The sequence below is a fragment of the Anomaloglossus baeobatrachus genome, chromosome 1 (assembly GCF_048569485.1).
Source record: "Anomaloglossus baeobatrachus isolate aAnoBae1 chromosome 1, aAnoBae1.hap1, whole genome shotgun sequence".
Taxonomy (NCBI): Eukaryota; Metazoa; Chordata; class Amphibia; order Anura; family Aromobatidae; genus Anomaloglossus; species Anomaloglossus baeobatrachus.
The window spans coordinates 421,016,139-421,035,155 of record NC_134353.1 but is presented as its reverse complement, the minus strand read 5'-3'; the positions used below and the strand labels follow the sequence as shown (position 1 = coordinate 421,035,155).

The 19,017-nt window shown below is 44.4% G+C and overlaps 1 protein-coding gene across 1 annotated transcript in view; it reads left to right on the top strand.

Moving 5' to 3' along the window:
- The window catches only part of SIRT6 (sirtuin 6), an 86,794-nt gene that overhangs the window by 55,864 nt on the left and 11,913 nt on the right, over positions 1-19,017 (top strand). Inside the window, exons 6-7 of the mRNA XM_075337862.1 lie at positions 1,727-1,807; positions 1,891-2,014. Coding sequence (XP_075193977.1) covers positions 1,727-1,807; positions 1,891-2,014 — 205 coding nt within the window. The remainder of the gene's footprint in view (positions 1-1,726; positions 1,808-1,890; positions 2,015-19,017) is intronic.

Here is a 19,017-nt window from a genome sequence, read left to right as displayed (position 1 = left end):
CCTTTCAGTTGCTACCAATAATGAGAGTTTATGGGCAGAGAACAATTGTATCTGTGCACATATTTGACGGCCTTTGTGAGAAGGCCAGTAAATGACTAGCGTGAACTTTTATATAGCGGACCATCAGTTATTGATGGAATTGTGCTGTGTAAACCCAGCATTAGACTGGTATGTGAATGGAAAAGCAGTTTGAACGTGTAGGAGCATGGATGATTAGTTTTTAACCCTTTGGCCACATGATATCATAAAGCACAAATTGCATAACCCCATGTGTTTTGACAGCACAGTAAAATATATTATATATGTTACCGGCAATATGTAAAAACAGGCATTCTATAGAATACCTAGGCAATATATACAATGCCAAAAATGGGTCGTCAAATTATGAAATACATCAGATGTTCATACATTTCCTAGTCATTCTATAGAATACCTAAATGACAAACAGGCGGAGTGTAGAATACAACAGGGGTGGTCCGTCCAAAAGTAGATGGACAGAGCAGGCAGCAGCAGATCTGTGAAACTGGCTGTTTCACACATCTGCTGCCCATCCACCTACTACTTTTGGACGGACCACCCTGTATGCTTTCTGAAATGAAGTAGTGTGCTTGCTGTGCCGTAGCAGCAGACTTGGTGTATGTGCAAGACTAATGCGGGCTTTACACGGTACGATCTATCGTGCGATTGCACGAGCGATCGTACCCGCCCCCATCGTTTGTGCGTCACGGGCAAATCGCTGCCCGTGTCGCACAAAGTCATTAAACCGCCGTCACACGTACTTACCTGCTGAGCGACCTCGCTGTGGGCGGCGAACATCCTCTTCCTGAAGGGGGAGGGACGTTCGGCGTCATAGCGACATCACACAGCCGCCGGCCAATAGAAGCGGAGATGAGTGGGACGTAAACATCCCGCCCACCTCCTTTCTTCCGCATAGCCGGCGGGTGCCGCGGGACGCAGGTAAGCTGTGTTCATCGTTCCCGGGGTGTCAAACGGAGCAACGTGTGCTGCCCCGGGAACGATGAACAACCTGCTCAAATAAGATTTAAACAATTTTTTAAAAATGAGCGACGAGTACACAATCCACGATTTATAACCGATTTGGAGACGCACGTAGGTGTCACATGAGACAACGTCGTGAACGATGTTGGATGTGCGTCACGAAAACCGTGACCCCCGACGACACATCGCACGATAGATTGCACGATAGATCGTCTCGTGTGACGCCCGCATAAGTGCCAAACTAACAAATGCCTTATTTTATGTAATGGCTAACTTTTCCAATCTGGGCATTATACAGACTTTGCCTGAACAGTTTTTGTCATTCTTTATAATACCTAGACATTTTATGTAATGGATAACTTTTCCAATCTGGGCACCTAGACATTTTATGTAATGGCTAACTTTTCCAATCTGGGCATTATATCAGACTTTGCCTGAGCAGTTCTTGTCATTCTTTATAATACCTAGACGTTTTATGTAATGCATAGGGAAAGTATAGAACAACGCGGATATTTCTTAGCTTGCCTGAAAATGACAGGGATTGTATACATTACCTAAGTATTCTAGAGAATGCCGGGTTTTCATACATTGCCTGTAACAAATATAAGTTATAAGACATCAACTTATAAGCACACGTACATAACATGTAAATATAAAAAAGTGACCATTCATTGTTTGACTTAAATTTGTTTCCTCTTGTTTGAGTATGAAGATCATTGTTTTTCAGGGGAAAACTGATAGATACAATACTTGACTGGGAGGATGCTCTGCCGGATAAAGATCTTAATCTTGCAGATGAAGCCTGCAGGTATCTAGAGTAAATGCTAATTTTGTTTTAATAATCATTGTATACGATAATTAAGTCATATTGGTTTTTCTTTTTATTTCAAGGAATGCAGATCTGGCCATCACTCTTGGAACATCTCTCCAAATTAAACCCAGTGGGAATCTTCCTCTGTTGACTAAACGTAAGGGCGGGAAACTAGTGATTGTAAATCTACAGCCAACTAAACATGTGAGTTTCTGAGCAAAATTTGAGCTGTGCTTGTATAACCCATTCCCAACATCTGCCATACATGTACGGTACAGCGGGCAAAATGTTCTCCCTAAGTGTGGTGATGCACCAGATCGTGTTGAAGAAATCGGCACAGGAACAGCATTCCCACCATCAGCAGTGGGTGTCAACTGTAAGTTATAAGTGCACAGCCTGGTGCAATGGCTGTTATTGCTGGGCGTTCAACCCTTTAGATACCATAGTTAATAGCAACCACTGCATTTAAATGACAATGAGTGAGAAGAGCACCCTCTTTCACTCCATCTGACCTACTCCAGCCCCCTTATGATCAGACCACGAGGTGTTGATGGTTGTTATGGCAACTTGACGCCAATCAATGGCTTATGAGTCCACTAGCTATACTGATTAGTGTAATAAAACTTGTCTGTTTACACTGACTGCCTGGTGGTAAAATACGACGATCTGTAAACTTTTACAGATTGGCAGTTGTTTGACTGCCTGTTTACACAGGCACACCAAAGTAAATTATACGAATGATTGCGTGCCCTTCGGGTGCGCGGTGGCATTACGAACCACGCATTGGGGTGTAACCATGCATCAGACTGACTCGTAATGGGGTGTAACCACGCACCAGACTGGGTATGTGCAGACTAAGAGCAAACATAAATACCTGGTGTACATGTCCTGCCACTCTTACCTTGTGTAAGAAAAAGAGAGGGAATGGTGCTATTAATGCTTCTTTTTTCGATAGCGCTATTCGTATTGCGTCGACGGTACTGTGGGTAACCATCAACATTAGGGTTTGTCTCTGTCTCTTTGGAAATTTTTTTGCGCATTGACCATCTGTCATGCATATAGCACCCGATTAATCCTCGTCACATGGGTCATGAAGCATGTGCTTAATCACTGCTTCATGTAGTTTTGGATTTGCTGTCTCATTTTGGATTTCAGCAGAGACCAATTCGTCAATTCTTTTTATGTCCCTCGGTTTATCTTCCTCTCTGAGGATTAAGAGCATGTGAGCGTGTGGTAGTCCACGCTTTTGAAATTCTATAACATGCACATAGGCACCGACATGGCCAAAAAAGTGCTTTTTCAAAATGTCGTTAAGCACAGCTTGGAGTTTGATATAAATACTCGTGCAACCAAATCTGGTCTGACCTCTGGCCTTTGCCTGGTTCTAAGTTTTCAATAATTTCTTTCCACTTTGGGTTAAAGGTCATCGTAACAAAAAGATCTGGCTTTCCGAATTTTCGGACAATTGTCATGGCATCTTGGTAATTTTGCTGCATAGCTCTTGGGCTTCCAATTAAACTGGATGGTAAAATTACTGGTGTTCCAGCTTTTAGCCCTTGGTTTAACGCAGCATTATGGATGTGATCCATAACGCCGGCAAAATTGTTGACACGTAATGCCTTTTGATTTTGTTTTATATATTCGATCCTTTCAGATTCAATTTTGACGTAACTGTCAACAATAAATTGTTGCGTCAACTTCCCAGCATTTAAAAAGGGATTGAACTTGTCACGACTGGCAAGCCTGTATGCATAGTACTGCAACACAGGGCTGTGGAGTCGGTAAGCCAAACCTTCGACTCCGACTCCGACTCCTCAAATTCTCTTGCACCGACTCCGACTCCGGCTCCGACTCCGACTCCGGCTCCGACTCCGACTCCTACATATATTGCTTATAGTTAGGTGAAAAATTTATTGTAGTACATGAATATGTGTATGTGAACATCAGACATTTAATAATTTTTATGATACAATAATCAAGATATTTGGATAGAACATAAAATATATTTATTGGAATACAACTTTAGAACACAAAAAACTGTAATAAATTGTAAATATGTAATACACTATGTAATATACAGTAGATTACATATATATCTTGTGTGTGTGTATATACACTGTATATATATATTATATATATTACATATTTACAATTTATTAGTTTTTTTGTGTTCTAAAGTTGTATTCCAATAAATATTTTATGTTCTATCCAAATATCTTGATTATTGTATCATAAAAACAATTAAATGTCTGATGTTCACATTGTACTACAATAAATTTTTCACTTAAATATAAGCATTATACTAAATGTTGTTATTTAGTAAAATATTCAGCACATTCTGCATTGCACTCCTGTCCCCAATTTATTATATATTTTAGGAGTCGGAGTCGGTGCATTTTATACCGACTCCGACTCCGACTCCGACTCCACCAAAATGAGCTCCGACTCCGACTCCGACTCCGACTCCACGACTCCGACTCCGACTCCACAGCCCTGCTGCAACAGGGTGATTTTTTTTTTTTTCCTGTCAATCTTGATCTACTGGTATGAGTGGTAGATGTCACCAATTCCTTGATGTTGCACACTTAGGGCAATTGGAGTTGTTACGTTTATTATCCATCCACTGTCCCCTTATGGGAATAGAAGTGGATATGTCATTGCATCACTCTTTCCGGGAAGAAAGCTGATTTGAAGTGTTTGGTTTTCACTTTTCAGGTGAACTCTGATGTTCCTATTAAATCGGGGTTCACCCATTGCATTTTGATAAATTATAGCTGCTTCATTGCACCTTGGTGCGTTGTAGTGCCTCTGGTCATCATTGTAGTCATTTATAATTGACATTGTTATTTCAAGTGGATCGCGATTTTCTAATTTAGCAATCCTCTCTTTCAAATTCACTCATCATTGTGAAGGCTCTGCGAGTGGGTTAATTGCTTTCATTTTCTTTCCAAGAGATGACAGCAGTGCTGGGAGGCAATTCTTATTAGCTTTACTTCTTGTACTTAATGCTTCTTCACTGTCCAAGATATAAATCTGCGCAAACTTGGGAGTACTACCCACAGCAGGATGCAATGGGGCAGTTCTGTGGTAAATTTGTCCATGAATTTGAATTGTCTCTCCAGTAAAGGAGACAAACTCTAGCACAGCGCCACCTATTGGAAGTAGTGATCCTAAAAGTCACAAGTGGATTTTTAACAATCCTTTGCAATATGACTCAGGATATATGCCAGATCAGAATGGGATGTAATTGGATGTGCCCTCTCTTGCAGCAGGAAGGGAATGTTTTGTCCTGAGCCATTCCGTCTTTGAAATGTTTAGATTGGCAGAACTAACATCGAAATGTCAGCTCACCAGTATAGTGCTCTTCAATACGTGTCTCATCAATTTGATTAAGAATCCCTCTAGCAGCAAATGTAACTTGCCGCCGTTGTCGAGTACCTCTTGCTTTTGCGACACGTATTCTATCTTGTTCTCGTCTTTGTGAAATTTGTGTCTCAGTTTGTGCATTGCGTGTTGCTCGTTGTCGTGCAGCATTAGATGTTCTACATGATTCAGTTACTTAATTTGTTTCTCTTGCTCTGACCGCCCTCTGTCTGGCTGCATCAGCAGTTCTTCAACAATTTCGTTTGTCTTCTGTTTCATTAAGATGCAGGTTACGCATCCGTATGCGATTCGCTTCTCTACGTGCAGCAGCGTAATCAATTTGATCCATCTTTGCAATGTTGCCTCACATTGTTGCCTCAGTGTTGCCTCGGGAACATGTTGCCTCACACTGTTGCCTCACACTGTTGCCTCACACTGTTGCCTCACACTGTTGCCTCACACTGTTGCCTCACACTGTTGCCTCACACTGTTGCCTCACACTGTTGCCTCACACTGTTGCCTCACACTGTTGCCTCACACTGTTGCCTCACACTGTTGCCTCACACTGTTGCCTCACACTGTTGCCTCACACTGTTGCCTCACACTCTTGCCTCACACTGTTGCCTCAGTGTTCCCTCAATATTGCCTCACAGTGTTGCCTCGGGAACATATTGCCTCACACTGTTGCCTCACACTGTTGCCTCGCACTGTTGCCTCACACTGTTGCCTCAGTGTTGCCTCAGTGTTGCCTCACAATGTTGCCTCAGTGTTGCCTCACAATGTTGCCTCAGTGTTCCCTCAATATTGCCTCACAGTGTTGCCTCGGGAACATATTGCCTCACACTGTTGCCTCACACTGTTGCCTCACACTGTTGCCTCACACTGTTGCCTCACACTGTTGCCTCACACTGTTGCCTCACACTGTTGCCTCACACTGTTGCCTCAGTGTTCCCTCAATATTGCCTCACAGTGTTGCCTCGGCAACATAGGGCTGTGGATGGTTGCCTCTGCAACATGGGTCTGTGGATGGTTGCCTCGGCAACATGGGGCTGTGGATGACTCATTGCTCACAGATACACGGACACGTCCAAATTAGGTATATTGATACTGTATACTAGATCACTCAGTGTGCAGAGGCTGCTATGTTTCTCATCCGTGCAAGTTCTGTTTGCAAAGGACAATGTACCACAGAGAATGATGATGATTTTTTTCTGATGCACAAAAGATCATGTCACCTGATGAACAAGCATTTTGCTCATTTATCGCGTGATTGCCACCCTGTTTACATGGCAAGGTAACCATGAAATGAGCATTTTAACAACATTAGTTCACGATTATCTTGCAGTATAAAATTCTCTGTAGTCCTTTATACATGATTAACCCTTTCCTGCCTAAAGCCTGTGTAGTGTGTGTTGGGAAGGACTCCTTTTCATGCCGTTAAAGGTGTGTTTGGCTGGTCCTGTATGATGGTGGTGTGTGTGTTTGTTACATTAGATGTATTAATCTCGTAGCTTGTACATGCTCAGGCCACAGGCAATATTGACAGTATCAAATTTGGGAGCAGCCTTCCTCTAGTCACATGCTATATTACTCTTTACAGTTACATTGCCTTGAGGTGTGAGAACACTGAACAATCAGCATAGACGTTGAGCCGCCCGCTGATTAATCAGTGGAGCTAATGTGTCTGTGTGCTAGCCAAACAGTATGGTTAGTGTGCACGTACTCCCTGCCAAACAGCGCAGCTGGTGGGTCCCGCCCACTGACCAATCAGTGGTGCCAGCATGAGCTCACCCTCTGACCAATCATAGTGTTCAATTGAGCACTCTCGATTATCCAGACAACCTGGTTACCTAGTATGCTTACATCTCGTGCAAGATTGGATTTCTCTCTGACTAAGCCTTAGCATATTGCGTTGTTGGTTCCTTCCTCTTCCTCTACCGATTGCTGTAATGGGGACCCCTGCAGCCTGAGTATGATGTGGTTTCTTTCCCTCTTTTGGAGTCCTGGCCTTTAACTCTTCTATATCCTACACCCTGATGGCTGTTGTGAAATTAATGTTTAGGGCCGCTACCACTCTTGACTGTTCTATGACCGCTGCCCAATGTCCCACTCACCAACTGGACTAAATCTGCACGGCCAATGGCGGATGCTGACCAAGCAACCTTGGTTGAATTTGCCAGACTGCCCTAGTTACCCGTAGGTAAGTGTAGGCTTTTCAGAGGTTCAGTCCATTGCGATTTACACTTCTGGCAGTACTGGTACCGTTGTCATCAATCGCACACTCTGCTCATATATAGGCCATTGATGGCAGCTATATTATTGTCTCCCGTTTAGGGATATTTTTTTTGCATGACTTCACTACATGTTGGACCACTTCTTCCGTTTTTGACCTGTCGGATCACATCTCTCTCTCCCAGAGGGGTTGCATTATGAGGCATGGAAAGAGTCCAGGCTTTGCTCTTTCCACTTACCTTAGCCGGTTCAACTAAGCAAGATCACTCACAGGGTCTATTGCAGTAGCAGACCAGTCATTACTCGTATCTGTTATCTTCATGATTCAGACCATCTGACTCTTTGGTTGAAGGTAGCATGTAACAGTTTCTGAGGGCACCCTGACCATTTCCCAAGGCAGATGTCTCCTCCGAGAGGAGTCTGTCAGGCTAGCTGAGACCGTCAGTTTGGCATGTTACACATGCGTTATTCTGACCATTGTTTTTTTTTTCTAAACAAGCCATCACTAAAGCGAGTCCTGTTGTATGGCTGATCATACATGCAATCCAGTTGGCACCCGGACAACTGTCCTGGGTGAGTCACCATTTTGTGGAAACTGCTTGGTAGGTGATTTTGCACATACAGACCAGGGAGTCTGTCCAGCTAATTCAGACCCCTCAGTAGGGTGTATTTCAGCTGAACATCAGGTCTCTGGTCTCGTCCTAGGTGGCTCAGACCTCTATGAACAATTTTGATTTGCTGGAGTCGCAGGTCTCCTGTGCAGTTCCTCAACTTTGAGCCAGTATTTTTGGCTCAAGAAGAGACCTCTCAGCTTAGGGTATCCCTCAGCAGTTCAGGTAGCCCTGCTACAGCTGTTCTGCTGAAGGACGGGGTTCGCTTTTGATTTATGAATTCAGTGTTTAGAACATTTCCTCTAATTCCAGAGGCAAGAGTTACTGTCTTTCCCAGCAAATCTTTTTTTTTTTCTCGTTGTGGAACACTGAACCATGGGATAGTCTGCTGCCACCTGGAGACTGACACTTTTATTGCATCTAAATATAATTGGCTGTTTCCCAGGAGACTATACCTCTCCTGCCAAAATCAGGCCTCCTCATTTTCCAGTAGTGTCAGTTAGAGGCAAGGTCTGTCCCATCTGGCTCTGCCTCTTTCTTATGGCACAGAACTTTAAGTGGTGTGGGGCACAAATACCTCAGCGTCTTTCTTGTTGTGGTTCTCAGTGTAACAGATTTATGAAACTTAGATGGGGTAGGCTGTTGTGAAGTGAGTGAAGGCTGATATTAGACACTTTAACAGTTTTTGTGTTTTTTTGTTTTTTTTTAGTCTAGTCTAGAGTCTAGTGGACTCTGGTGGCTGTCTTCCTGCTTTTTTTTCCTATCTCTTGCACTGTTTGAGTGTAGAGTGGACCGTGCTCTTCCATTAATGCAACCTGCACTTGTTTCTTTCTATGTGTGTATAACTTGTAATACTACATTTTCCATCCGTCATTCTGTGTCCTATTATACCGCTTGTACCTCTCCTGCTTATCTGCTGCCAGCCGCCCTGGGGAACCCTATGACATGGGAGGAGAATATGGGACAGTGATTACAGTTGTGGAGTGATTGGCTTTGATTGCTGTCTCCTCAGAAGGTCCAATTGCCGTTGCAAGTCAATCAGATCCTCCAGCCACCCCACACCAGTTTGACCGGTCTCAAATGCAGTTCAAACAACCTTGGGATTTCTCCTTATGCTGGTCTACTGCACAGGGTAGGGACCCAAGTTCCCTTTACCCTTTCTCTCCTCAGCACTAAGATTCCAGTTCTAGTTTGGAGTCTGTTTTAGATCGATATCATGTGGTAAAACTAAAGGAGAAAGTAGACAGTTTGTTGTCGGCCATTGACACCTCTCTAGGAATAACAGCTCACATGGGTTTTTTAGGAGGGCTAAGCAAGTGGCTAGGTCTTTTTCTAACAAAGAAGAATTTTCAGAGGTTTTGCAAAGGGCTTGGGAGCACCCAGTTAAATGCTTTCAGGAGCGTAGTCTCATCTTGGTGTATAGTCCTTGCCAACAGACCTGATGGCCATTTGGTCTGCTTTCTAGGTGGAAGGCTTCGTCCGTTGTCCAGCTTTTTACTGCCACTTGGGTCTCCAAGGCAGTAAGCATATAGGCTAAGCATTTGCGGCAAACTTTTTTGAACGACTCTCAGAATTTGGAGTTGTTCGAAATTGCTGATCAGATTGCACAGGCAGGGAAATTTCTATTCAGCATCTTTAGATGCAGTAGTGCTCTGCCCAGGCAGCAAGTAATTGGCGATCCACCTTATACTCTACCTTTTAAGTATGGAGGGCGGACATAGTTTCTAAGAAATAAGTAACAGGTCTGCCTTTCAATGCTCTCACTTATTTGAAGCCAGACTAGATATAATAATTTGTGAAGTTACAGTTATCAATAGAACCCTGCTTCCTCAGTCCAGGATCAGCCATCCCTTTTGGATGCAGGGAGCTTTCAGTTCTTCCCTTTCCTTAGTTTCCAGCACAGGAGTCGTCAGGTCAGACCCAAGGTGCAAAGATCCACACTAGCAGATCCAGAGGCAGCAGAAAGATCAATGTTTGACAGGCGGACCCACTTGGAAATTTCTCCCAGTTGGGTGGCAGTCTCCTTTTTTTCTTCAGTAGGCATGGCTTGGTGCAATCTGTGATCTTTAGGTTAGGGAAGTCATCTCTTCAGGTTGCAGAGTAAAGTTCACCACGCTACCTCAGGATCATTTGTTCTGGTCTTCCCACGTCTTCTAGCATTAAACTCTATTTTGACCAAGCCATATTTTCCCTGCTTCAGGCAAGTTCCCTTTTCAGAGTGCTTTAGATAGTTTTATTAAAACCTATTCGTTATCCCCAAAAAGGATAGTTCGGTGCTGCCAATTTTAGATTTAAAGCATCTGAACAAATGGGTTCAGCACCATCGCTTCTAGATGGAATCACTTTGTTCTGAGATCGCATCAATGGAAGCCTGGGAATATCTTTCATTGATAGATACTTAGGATGCGTATTTTCATGTGCCAAAGTGCCATCCTTTGCTCAGATTCTGGAAAGTCTGCAGATCATTCTTCAGCCCCTGGAGCCATTTGGTTGGATAACAGGACAAAGTCTGTTTTGGTCCCAACGCAGCGGTTACGATTTTTCGGTATGGTGTTCAACACTGTATAAGAATCAACATTTCTTCAAGAGAAGAAGAAGAAGAGATTATCTCTTCAGTTTTCCATCAAGGCCTTGAGACGTTCAGGCAAGCATTCTCTTCAGTTTTGCATGAAAGTCATAGGGAAGATAGTGGTAATGTTCGAGGCAGTTCTGTTTTCTCTGTTTCTGTCAAGAACTTTGCGGAGCACTCTTCTAGCCTCTTCCTCTTCTGGATCGGCCTATCCATCTAACATTTCGCTGTAGTCTGTCTCTCAATTGATGGCTAATGTCTCCCGTGTTACTTCTTGGTCGTTCCTTTTGCCCCATTTAGTGGCAAGTGCTCACCACAATCTCCACCCCTTTTGGCTGGGGAGCGGTCTTCCATCATTTGACGGTCCAGGGAGTTTGGAGCAGCCAGTAGAGACTTCTCTGATCAATGTGTTGGAGTCCAGGACAGTTCATCTAGCCATTTTACATTGGTAGCACATACTTAGACGGTTGCCGATAAGAATCCATTTGGACTATGCTACTGCAGTGGCCCATACCTATCACCAAGAAAGCACAAAAATCTCAACTGCCATGATGGAGGTAAAAGGATTTTTGGGATAGGCATTAGACAAAATTCCATTAATTTCAGCGGTTCATAAACCAGGTGTGGACAATTAGGAGGCGGACCTTTAAGTTGCCAGTGGCTTCCCGTGGGAGAGTGGTCTCTCCACCCAGAAGTATTCAAGCAAATTTGTCAATGGTGGGGAACTGTGAATGTCAATCTCTTGGCGTCCAGACTGAACTTTAAGGTGCCAAAATTTGTGACAAGATGCAGGGACCCTCAAGCATTCGCAATCAATGTCTTAGTAATCTCTTGGTATCAGTTCTCTCTGCCTTACCTGTTTCCACCTCTGTCTTCTACCCAGACTTCTCAAGAAGATTAGGGAAAGGGGGTTCTGGTTATTCTCATTGCTCTAGACTAATTCCATCTCTTCTCATGAAGAATTTTCACATAAATGAATGGAGATGATATTTTACCTTCCGTTTTCAGCAGATAAGAGACCATAGATCAGGATACACCAGGATTGATGCTTCCTGAGTAGGGCAGTACTTTTAAGATGCATTGAGTGGCTAATTAGGCCTCATTTTGAAGTTGCTAGTTCAGTACTTTTTTTTGCATCCTTTTCTCTCTCCTTTATCTCCACCTTATTCTAGTTTTTTTCATCTGCTATAGAAGCTCTGGCCAAATCAATCTTATTGGAGTGTTAATTAGTGATGAGCAAACACTGTCATGCGCGGGTGCTCAGTACTCGTATCAAGGAGTTGGATGCTCAGACATGGCTCAACTCGTGTAGCGAGCATTATGGAAGTCCATGGGGAACTCGAGCATTTTTCCGCAAAATCTTCCAGAAGAATGCTTGAGTTCTCTATTGACGTCCATTATACTCAGTACACGAGTCAAACCCCATCCAACTGCCCGTTAAGAGACCCAAGCATGGTAATATTGTCTCATCACTAGTGGTGATGAAAGTCGATCAGACGATCGACTTCCAGGGCATTTGGAGATCTTACACCTCTGATGGTCTCCCAAAAAGCCTAATGCCGACACTAGAGCTTCCCCCTCTAGGGGACTGTTCATAACAGACATCTGGGCTCTTCTACATTCCAGCGTGGAATCTTGGTCTTTCCTTTATTAGGGCAGGATCCTCCTTTTGCAGTATGGACTGAATATTTTGCTCATTTAGTTTACCGGCTGGGCTCTTCTACATTCCAGCGTGGAATCTTGGCCTTTCCTTTATTAGGGCAGGATCCTCCTTTTGCAGTATAGACTGAATATTTTGCTCATTTAGTTTACCGGCTGGGCTGTCTAGTCCACATTTCGAAAGGCTGCGTGCAACAGAAAATACTGCCAAAAATTGAGCGATCAATTACTGATCAGTGATCATCTGTACTCTGTGCCTGAAGGATGAGGATGGGAAGGGGTTAGGGAGAGGAGGGAAGGGGGAAAGAGGGATTGGTGTGGACTTTAATAAGCTGTACACAGGAAGATCTTTCTTCAGTCAGTAGCAGCACATGTGGTGGCACAGGGTAAAATCGTCTGCAACACAAATCTCAGCAAATCCAGCAGCAGAGCAGCACAGTGACCGCTCTACTTGTGTCTCTAAGCTAGAATTAGGCGGAGCAGAGTGGTTACTGAGAGGTCAGACCACATCTTTGCTCACTGATTTGTGCGATTGGACGTCATAGTCCGAATGCTCCAATCGGTGCTAGGGCTGGTGATGCCACCGTTGCGTAGCTCCAGCCTTTGATCGGTGGTGGTCTAGTGCTAAAACAAACATTGCAAGTAAACAACAACACACTTTGACATAAGAGAAACATTACTGAATTATTTGTGTTAACCCATACAGCATGCTGTCTTCAGATTACATAACAAAATTGCGCAGATAGATGCCCTTTTTAAAGGGCTTTCCACAACATAGTCTTGATGAACAGATGGTTATCTCGAAACGCATAGACCCGTTGTCTCATTTTTCTGTAAGTATTTTTAGGCTAAATGTCACCAAAAAACTGCACCTTTTGAGACATCAAAACTGCACCACAGAGCCTGGAAATGTAAAAAAAAAAAAAAACCGCTGGTGCTGGGCCCGGGCTGGAATTCTCAGTGAATTCCGGGTATTGATCCGGATTGGGCACTCTGGAAATAACAAAAACAAAGTAAAAATAAAGAAAAAATAATAATAAAGCGAGTGCGCTATACTTACCAAGTCTCCGTGTACCTGTAACTTTTCCTGCGGCCTCTCATTTTTCTTCTAGGGACGCTCATTAGACTCATGCATATTTACTTTCCCACGCCCAGCAGCATCTGTGATTGGTTGCAGTCACAGTGCCCCCAGCCTGTGGGACAGCCTGTCTGACTTTTCCAATCACAGACTCGGTCTGCGGGTCTATAGCATATAGTAAAAATAATGAAAAAAAGTTGATGTAGAGCTTCCCATATTATGATACCAAGCACAGATAAAACATACAGGCTGCAGCCCCCAGCCGTGCGCTTATCTTGGCTGTGTATCAAAATATAAGGAACCGCATGCAGTTTTTTTTAAAATAAATACATTTTAAAAACCAGCATGCGGTTTCCTCAATTTTTATACCCAGCCAAGATAAAGCCCGATAGCTGGTGGCTGGGGTAATCTAAGGCTGGGGAGACCCTTGCTTATTGCGGCCCCCCAGCCTAAAAATAGTAGCCTGTAGCCGCCCAGGATTGCCACATCCCAGATCTTCCCGATTGCCATCGCACCAGGGCAATCGGGGTAATAACGGGCTAATGTCAGCTCACAGCTGCTACTAAGCGCTAGATTAGTAATGGGAGGTGTCTATAAGACCCCACCCCATCATTAATCTGTAAATTTAAAAGAAATAAACAAACACCCAAAAAATCTTTTATTTGAAATAAAATACAAAAAACACCCTCTTTCACAACTTTATTAACCCCCAAAACACCCCAGCAGGTCCGCCGTAATCCATACAAGGTCCCATGACAATTCAGCTATGCTACATCTGAATCAGAGTGTGATTATGGTACATGACTGCACGCTGTAAACTCAGGCAGAGACTGAGCAGCGATCAGCGGTTCCGACGGTATTTCACCTGTGACCGCAGGTAACTTGACTTCAGTGACCTTACCTGTGTTCATTGAGGTCCCCTGAGTTCAGGTTACCTGCAGTCACAGGTGGAAGACCTAGGGAACCTCCAGCTGTGGCCGCGGCTAACTTAAGTGACTTCACCGCTCATTGCGCGACTCACCCAGCCTCTACCTGAACCTCACAGTGGGTGGTCATGTTTTATGGTCGCTCGGTGTGAATTCCGATGTAGCAGAGCTGGAATTGTGGGATTTCATGTGGATTACATTGGACCTGGGTGTTTTTGAGGTTAATAAAGGGGTTAGTGATGGGGGTCTCATAGGCGCCTACCATTACAAATCTAGGGCTTAGTGGCAGCTGTGAGCTGACATTAACCCCTTATTACCCCGATTACCCGAGTCTTTCTGACTGCACTAGTGTAGTGGCAAAGTGCTGGGGTTGTCGCATCCAATTGATTCAATAATCCTGGGCGACTGCAGGCTAATGTTTTTAGGCTTGTGGGGTCCAATCTCTGTATACTGAGAATACTAGCCTCAAGGTGTCTGGCTATATCTCGGGTGGGTTTCAAGATATGGGGGGACCGCATGCCATTTTTTAAAATTATTTATTTAAAAAAATGGTGAAAAAAAGGCACATGCGGTTCCTCCTATTTTGATACACAGCCAAGATAAGCGCACGGCTGGGGGCTGCGGGTTTTTACAGTGCTGGGTATCATAATGTGGGAATAGCCAAAGTCAAATAATTATATTTATTTATTTTACTGTACAATATAGACCCACTTATCGGCGACTGTGATTGGAAGTGTCAGACAAGTATCATCCAGCGTGGTGGCGTGTCTGACTAACCAATCACGTATGCCGGTGGGCAGGGGATGCAGTGAATAAGTGAATATGCATGAGACTAAGCGGCCCTAGAAGAAGGAGAGGCTGTGGGAGCGTACAGCTGCGCCAGTGACTCTAAGTGAAGCGCTTGTTCCTACCCCTTTGTGCCGGATTCTGGTCCCCATAGATTATACAGGGACCAGCATCTGGCCAGATACCAGGGATCAATTACCCCCCCGAGTCAATGGGGGATTAATTTGCAAGTCCTCCCATCACTAGTGAGAAACGCAGGGATAAAAGGAAAAAAGAATGAACATGCTATCGTTTATTTGTGAGAAGTTTCTACCAAATAAACTGCAAACAAAAAAACTGCAATGTGTGCACAGAAAATCTGAATTCACATAGACTTTGCTGAGAAGTCAAAAGTGAGAACTTTCTGACAAGAAAACTGCACCAAAATACACTGCAAAAATTGAAACAGCATGCGCATGTAGCCTTAATATTCTCTATCAATTTTTATATACTTAAATAATTGTGATGTTTTAGTCTACTCTTTTTTTTTTTTTTTTTTTTTTTTTTTTTTTTGTGGTTGCTGGAATGTTATTCTCTTTCTTCATGTCTCACACACCCAGACATTAAGCTGAAGCTGCCATACACCGAACCCTATTTTAAGAAATGTCCCCACTCGGTGAGCTGATGTTTTTATGCTTTTGTTTTTCTGTGCAAGGCAAAGCATTCGATTAACCCCATTACGACCGCGTTACGTTTTAAAACGGCACCAAAAAAGGGTACTTATTCCTTTCTGCCGTTTTAAAACGGCGGCCAGAAAAAAGGATCTAGCGCCCCCCAGCGTCAGAAAATCTCCGGGGTTTCAGCTACCGGGGGTAGCTGAGACCCTGGAGATCATGATTCGGGCCGGTTTTTCCGGTCCCCGCTCACCTGATGACCGGTATATCTTCAAAAACATTAGTGCATGCCCTCATCATCTCCCGCCTCGACTACTGCAACCTCCTGCTCTCTGGCCTCCCTTCCAACACTCTTGCACCCCTCCAATCTATCCTAAACTCTGCAGCCCGCTTAATCCACCTCTCCCCTCGCTACTCCCCAGCCTCGCCACTCTGCCAATCCCTTCACTGGCTTCCCATCGCCCAACGACTCCAGTTCAAAACATTAACCATGACATACAAAGCCATGCACAACCTGTCTCCTCCCTACATCTGTGACCTAGTCTCCTAGTACCTACCTGCACGCAACCTTAGATCCTCACAAGATCTCCTTCTCTGCTCCTCTCTTATCTCCTCTTCCCACAATCGTGTACAAGATTTCTCCCGTGCATCCCCCATACTCTGGAACGCTCTACCTCAGCACATCAGACTCTCCACTACCGTGGAAAGCTTCAAGAGGAACCTCAAGACCCACCTCTTCCAACAAGCCTACAACCTACAATAGCCCTCAGCCCAGTAGACCACTGCGCAACCAGCTCTGTCCTCACCTACTGTACCATCACCCGTTCCCTGTAGACTGTGAGCCCTCGCGGGCAGGGTCCTCTCTCCTCCTATACCAGTCTGTCTTGTACTGTTAATGATTGTTGTACGTATACACTCTTTCACTTGTAAAGCGCCATGGAATAAATGGCGCTATAATAATAAATAATAATAATAATAATAATAGTATACCGATCATCAAGTTATAGTAAATGACCGCGCCGATAAAAAATAATTTATCTCCCATCTGGCATGATCAAACATGTCAGATGGGAGATAAATCTCTTTCTCGGTTCCCTCCGGTCCCCTCGGTATCCCCAAAGTGCCCCCCCCAAAATCCAAGATGGCCGCGCGCACCGGCGAGCACAGCAGCGCGCCGGCCGCATTTACACTGTTCCTATGGTTTCTGTCGCATGTGCCATCACACATGCGACAGAAACCTGCTCCCTAGGCCCTGCCGGATCCCCCCCTATTTCCCCCGGTGTCCCCCGGTGTCATACATACCTGTCGGAGCGCTGATCCCCCGCGGCCCCCTCCTCCGGCTCCTTCACAGCAGACGCCGGTCACATGAGCAGAGCAGCTGACAGCTTCCTGTGTTCAGGACGCTGCTGCTGCTGCTGCACAGAGTCTGCAGCTGTGACCCGGGGAGGGTGGGTGCAGATTCTTTGCACCCACTCTCCTCAAATGGAGGGTCTGCACACCTAGAAAATGGGGGATACGTTCCCTGAACGTGTCCCCCATATTCTAGAAGGTCCAGAATCGACGTGGGACGTCCAAATGGATTACAGCGGATTTTTTTTTTTTTTTCTTTTCAATAAATTGGTCAATCAGGGAATGTTTTTGGGGAGTGTTTTTTCAAATAAATTTTTTTTTGTTGTCAATTTTTTTTTTTATTACTGTCAATTAGTTATGTCGGGTATCTGATAGACGCCGTGACATAACTAATTGCTGGGCTTGATGCCAGGTGACATTACACATCTGGTATCAACCCCATTTATTACCCCGTTAGCCAACGCACCAGGGCGCGGGATGAGCTGGGGCGAAGCGCCAGAATTGGCGCATCTAATGGATGCGCCATTTCTGGGGCGGCTGCGGCCTGCTATTTTTAGGCTGGGAAGAGTCCAATAACCATGGCTCTTCCCATCCTGAGAATACCAGACCCCAGCTGTCAGCTTCACCTTGGCTGGTGATCTAATTTGGGGGGACCCCACGTTTGTTTTCTTTTTTTAATTATTTATTTATAAATAATTAAAAAAAAAAAAACAGCTTCGGGAGCCCTCCAAATTGATCACCAGACAAGATGAAGCTGTCAGCTGTGGTTTGCAGGCTACAGCTGTCTGCTTTACCCTAGCTGGCTATCAAAAATAGGGGGGACCCCACGTCATTTATTTTAATTATTTTTTTTTCTTTTGGGCTAAATACAAGGCTAGGCACCCTTTAGTGTCACATGAAAGGCACTAAAGGGCGCCAGCTTAGAATCTGCAGAGGGGGGTGGACATTATATATATGTTTGACATCTATCCATTCATCCATTGTAGCATTTTACGCTGTGTGCCCACAATCAGGGTTTGCAGCGTTTTGGGCGCAGAGTGTTTTCCCTGCGTCCATAACGCTGCGTTGTGCAGTAGAAGCACAGTGGAAGGATTTTTAGAAATCCCGTGCCCACTGTGTTTCTTTTCTCTGCAGCATAAACCGACCTGTGGCGCAGCTTCCCGAGCCTCAGCATGTCAATTTATGCTGCGGAGATGAGTGTTTTCTGCAGGTAGAATAGAGCCAAAGTCCACAGCAGCCTGAACCCAAATCGTGGGCATGGGCAGCTGCGTTCTCCCGTGGACAACACTCACATCTCTGCAGGAAGGCTGACACTGTGTACTAGCAACATTTTTGTGAAGTACCTGTGGATTCAAAATGCTTACTATACTCCTGAATAAAATCCTTGAGGGGTCTAGTTTCCAAAATGAGGTCACTTGTGGGGGGTTTCTGATGTATAGGTACCCAAGGGACCCTGCTAATGTGACATGGTGCGCGCAATTTACTTCAACTTTTCCAGAATTCAAATGGTGCTCTTTCCATTCCAAGCCCTCCCATTTATCCAAACAAAGGTTTTTGGCCACATGTGGGGTATCACCGCGCTCATAAAAAAGTGGGTAACAAACATTGGGGTGAAGTTTTTGGAATTACCTCTTGAAAAAGTGAAAAAATTGATGCTAAAGCAACATTTTTTAGAAAAAAATGAAAATTTTCAATGTGACAATGTAACGTTATCAAAATCTGTGAAGTACCTGTGGATCCAAAATGCTCACTATACCCCTAGATAGAAGCCTTGAGGGGTCCACTTTCCAAAATGGCGTCACTTGTGAGGGGTTTCTTCTGTTTAGGTACCTTAGCGGACCTGTAAATGCAAAATGGTGCCCGCAATCTATTTCAGCCAAATTTGCTTTCCAAAATTCAAATATTGCTGCTCCTGTTCCGAGCCCTCCCATTTGTCCAAACAAAGGTTTCTGACCACATGTGGGGTGTTGGCGCGTTCAT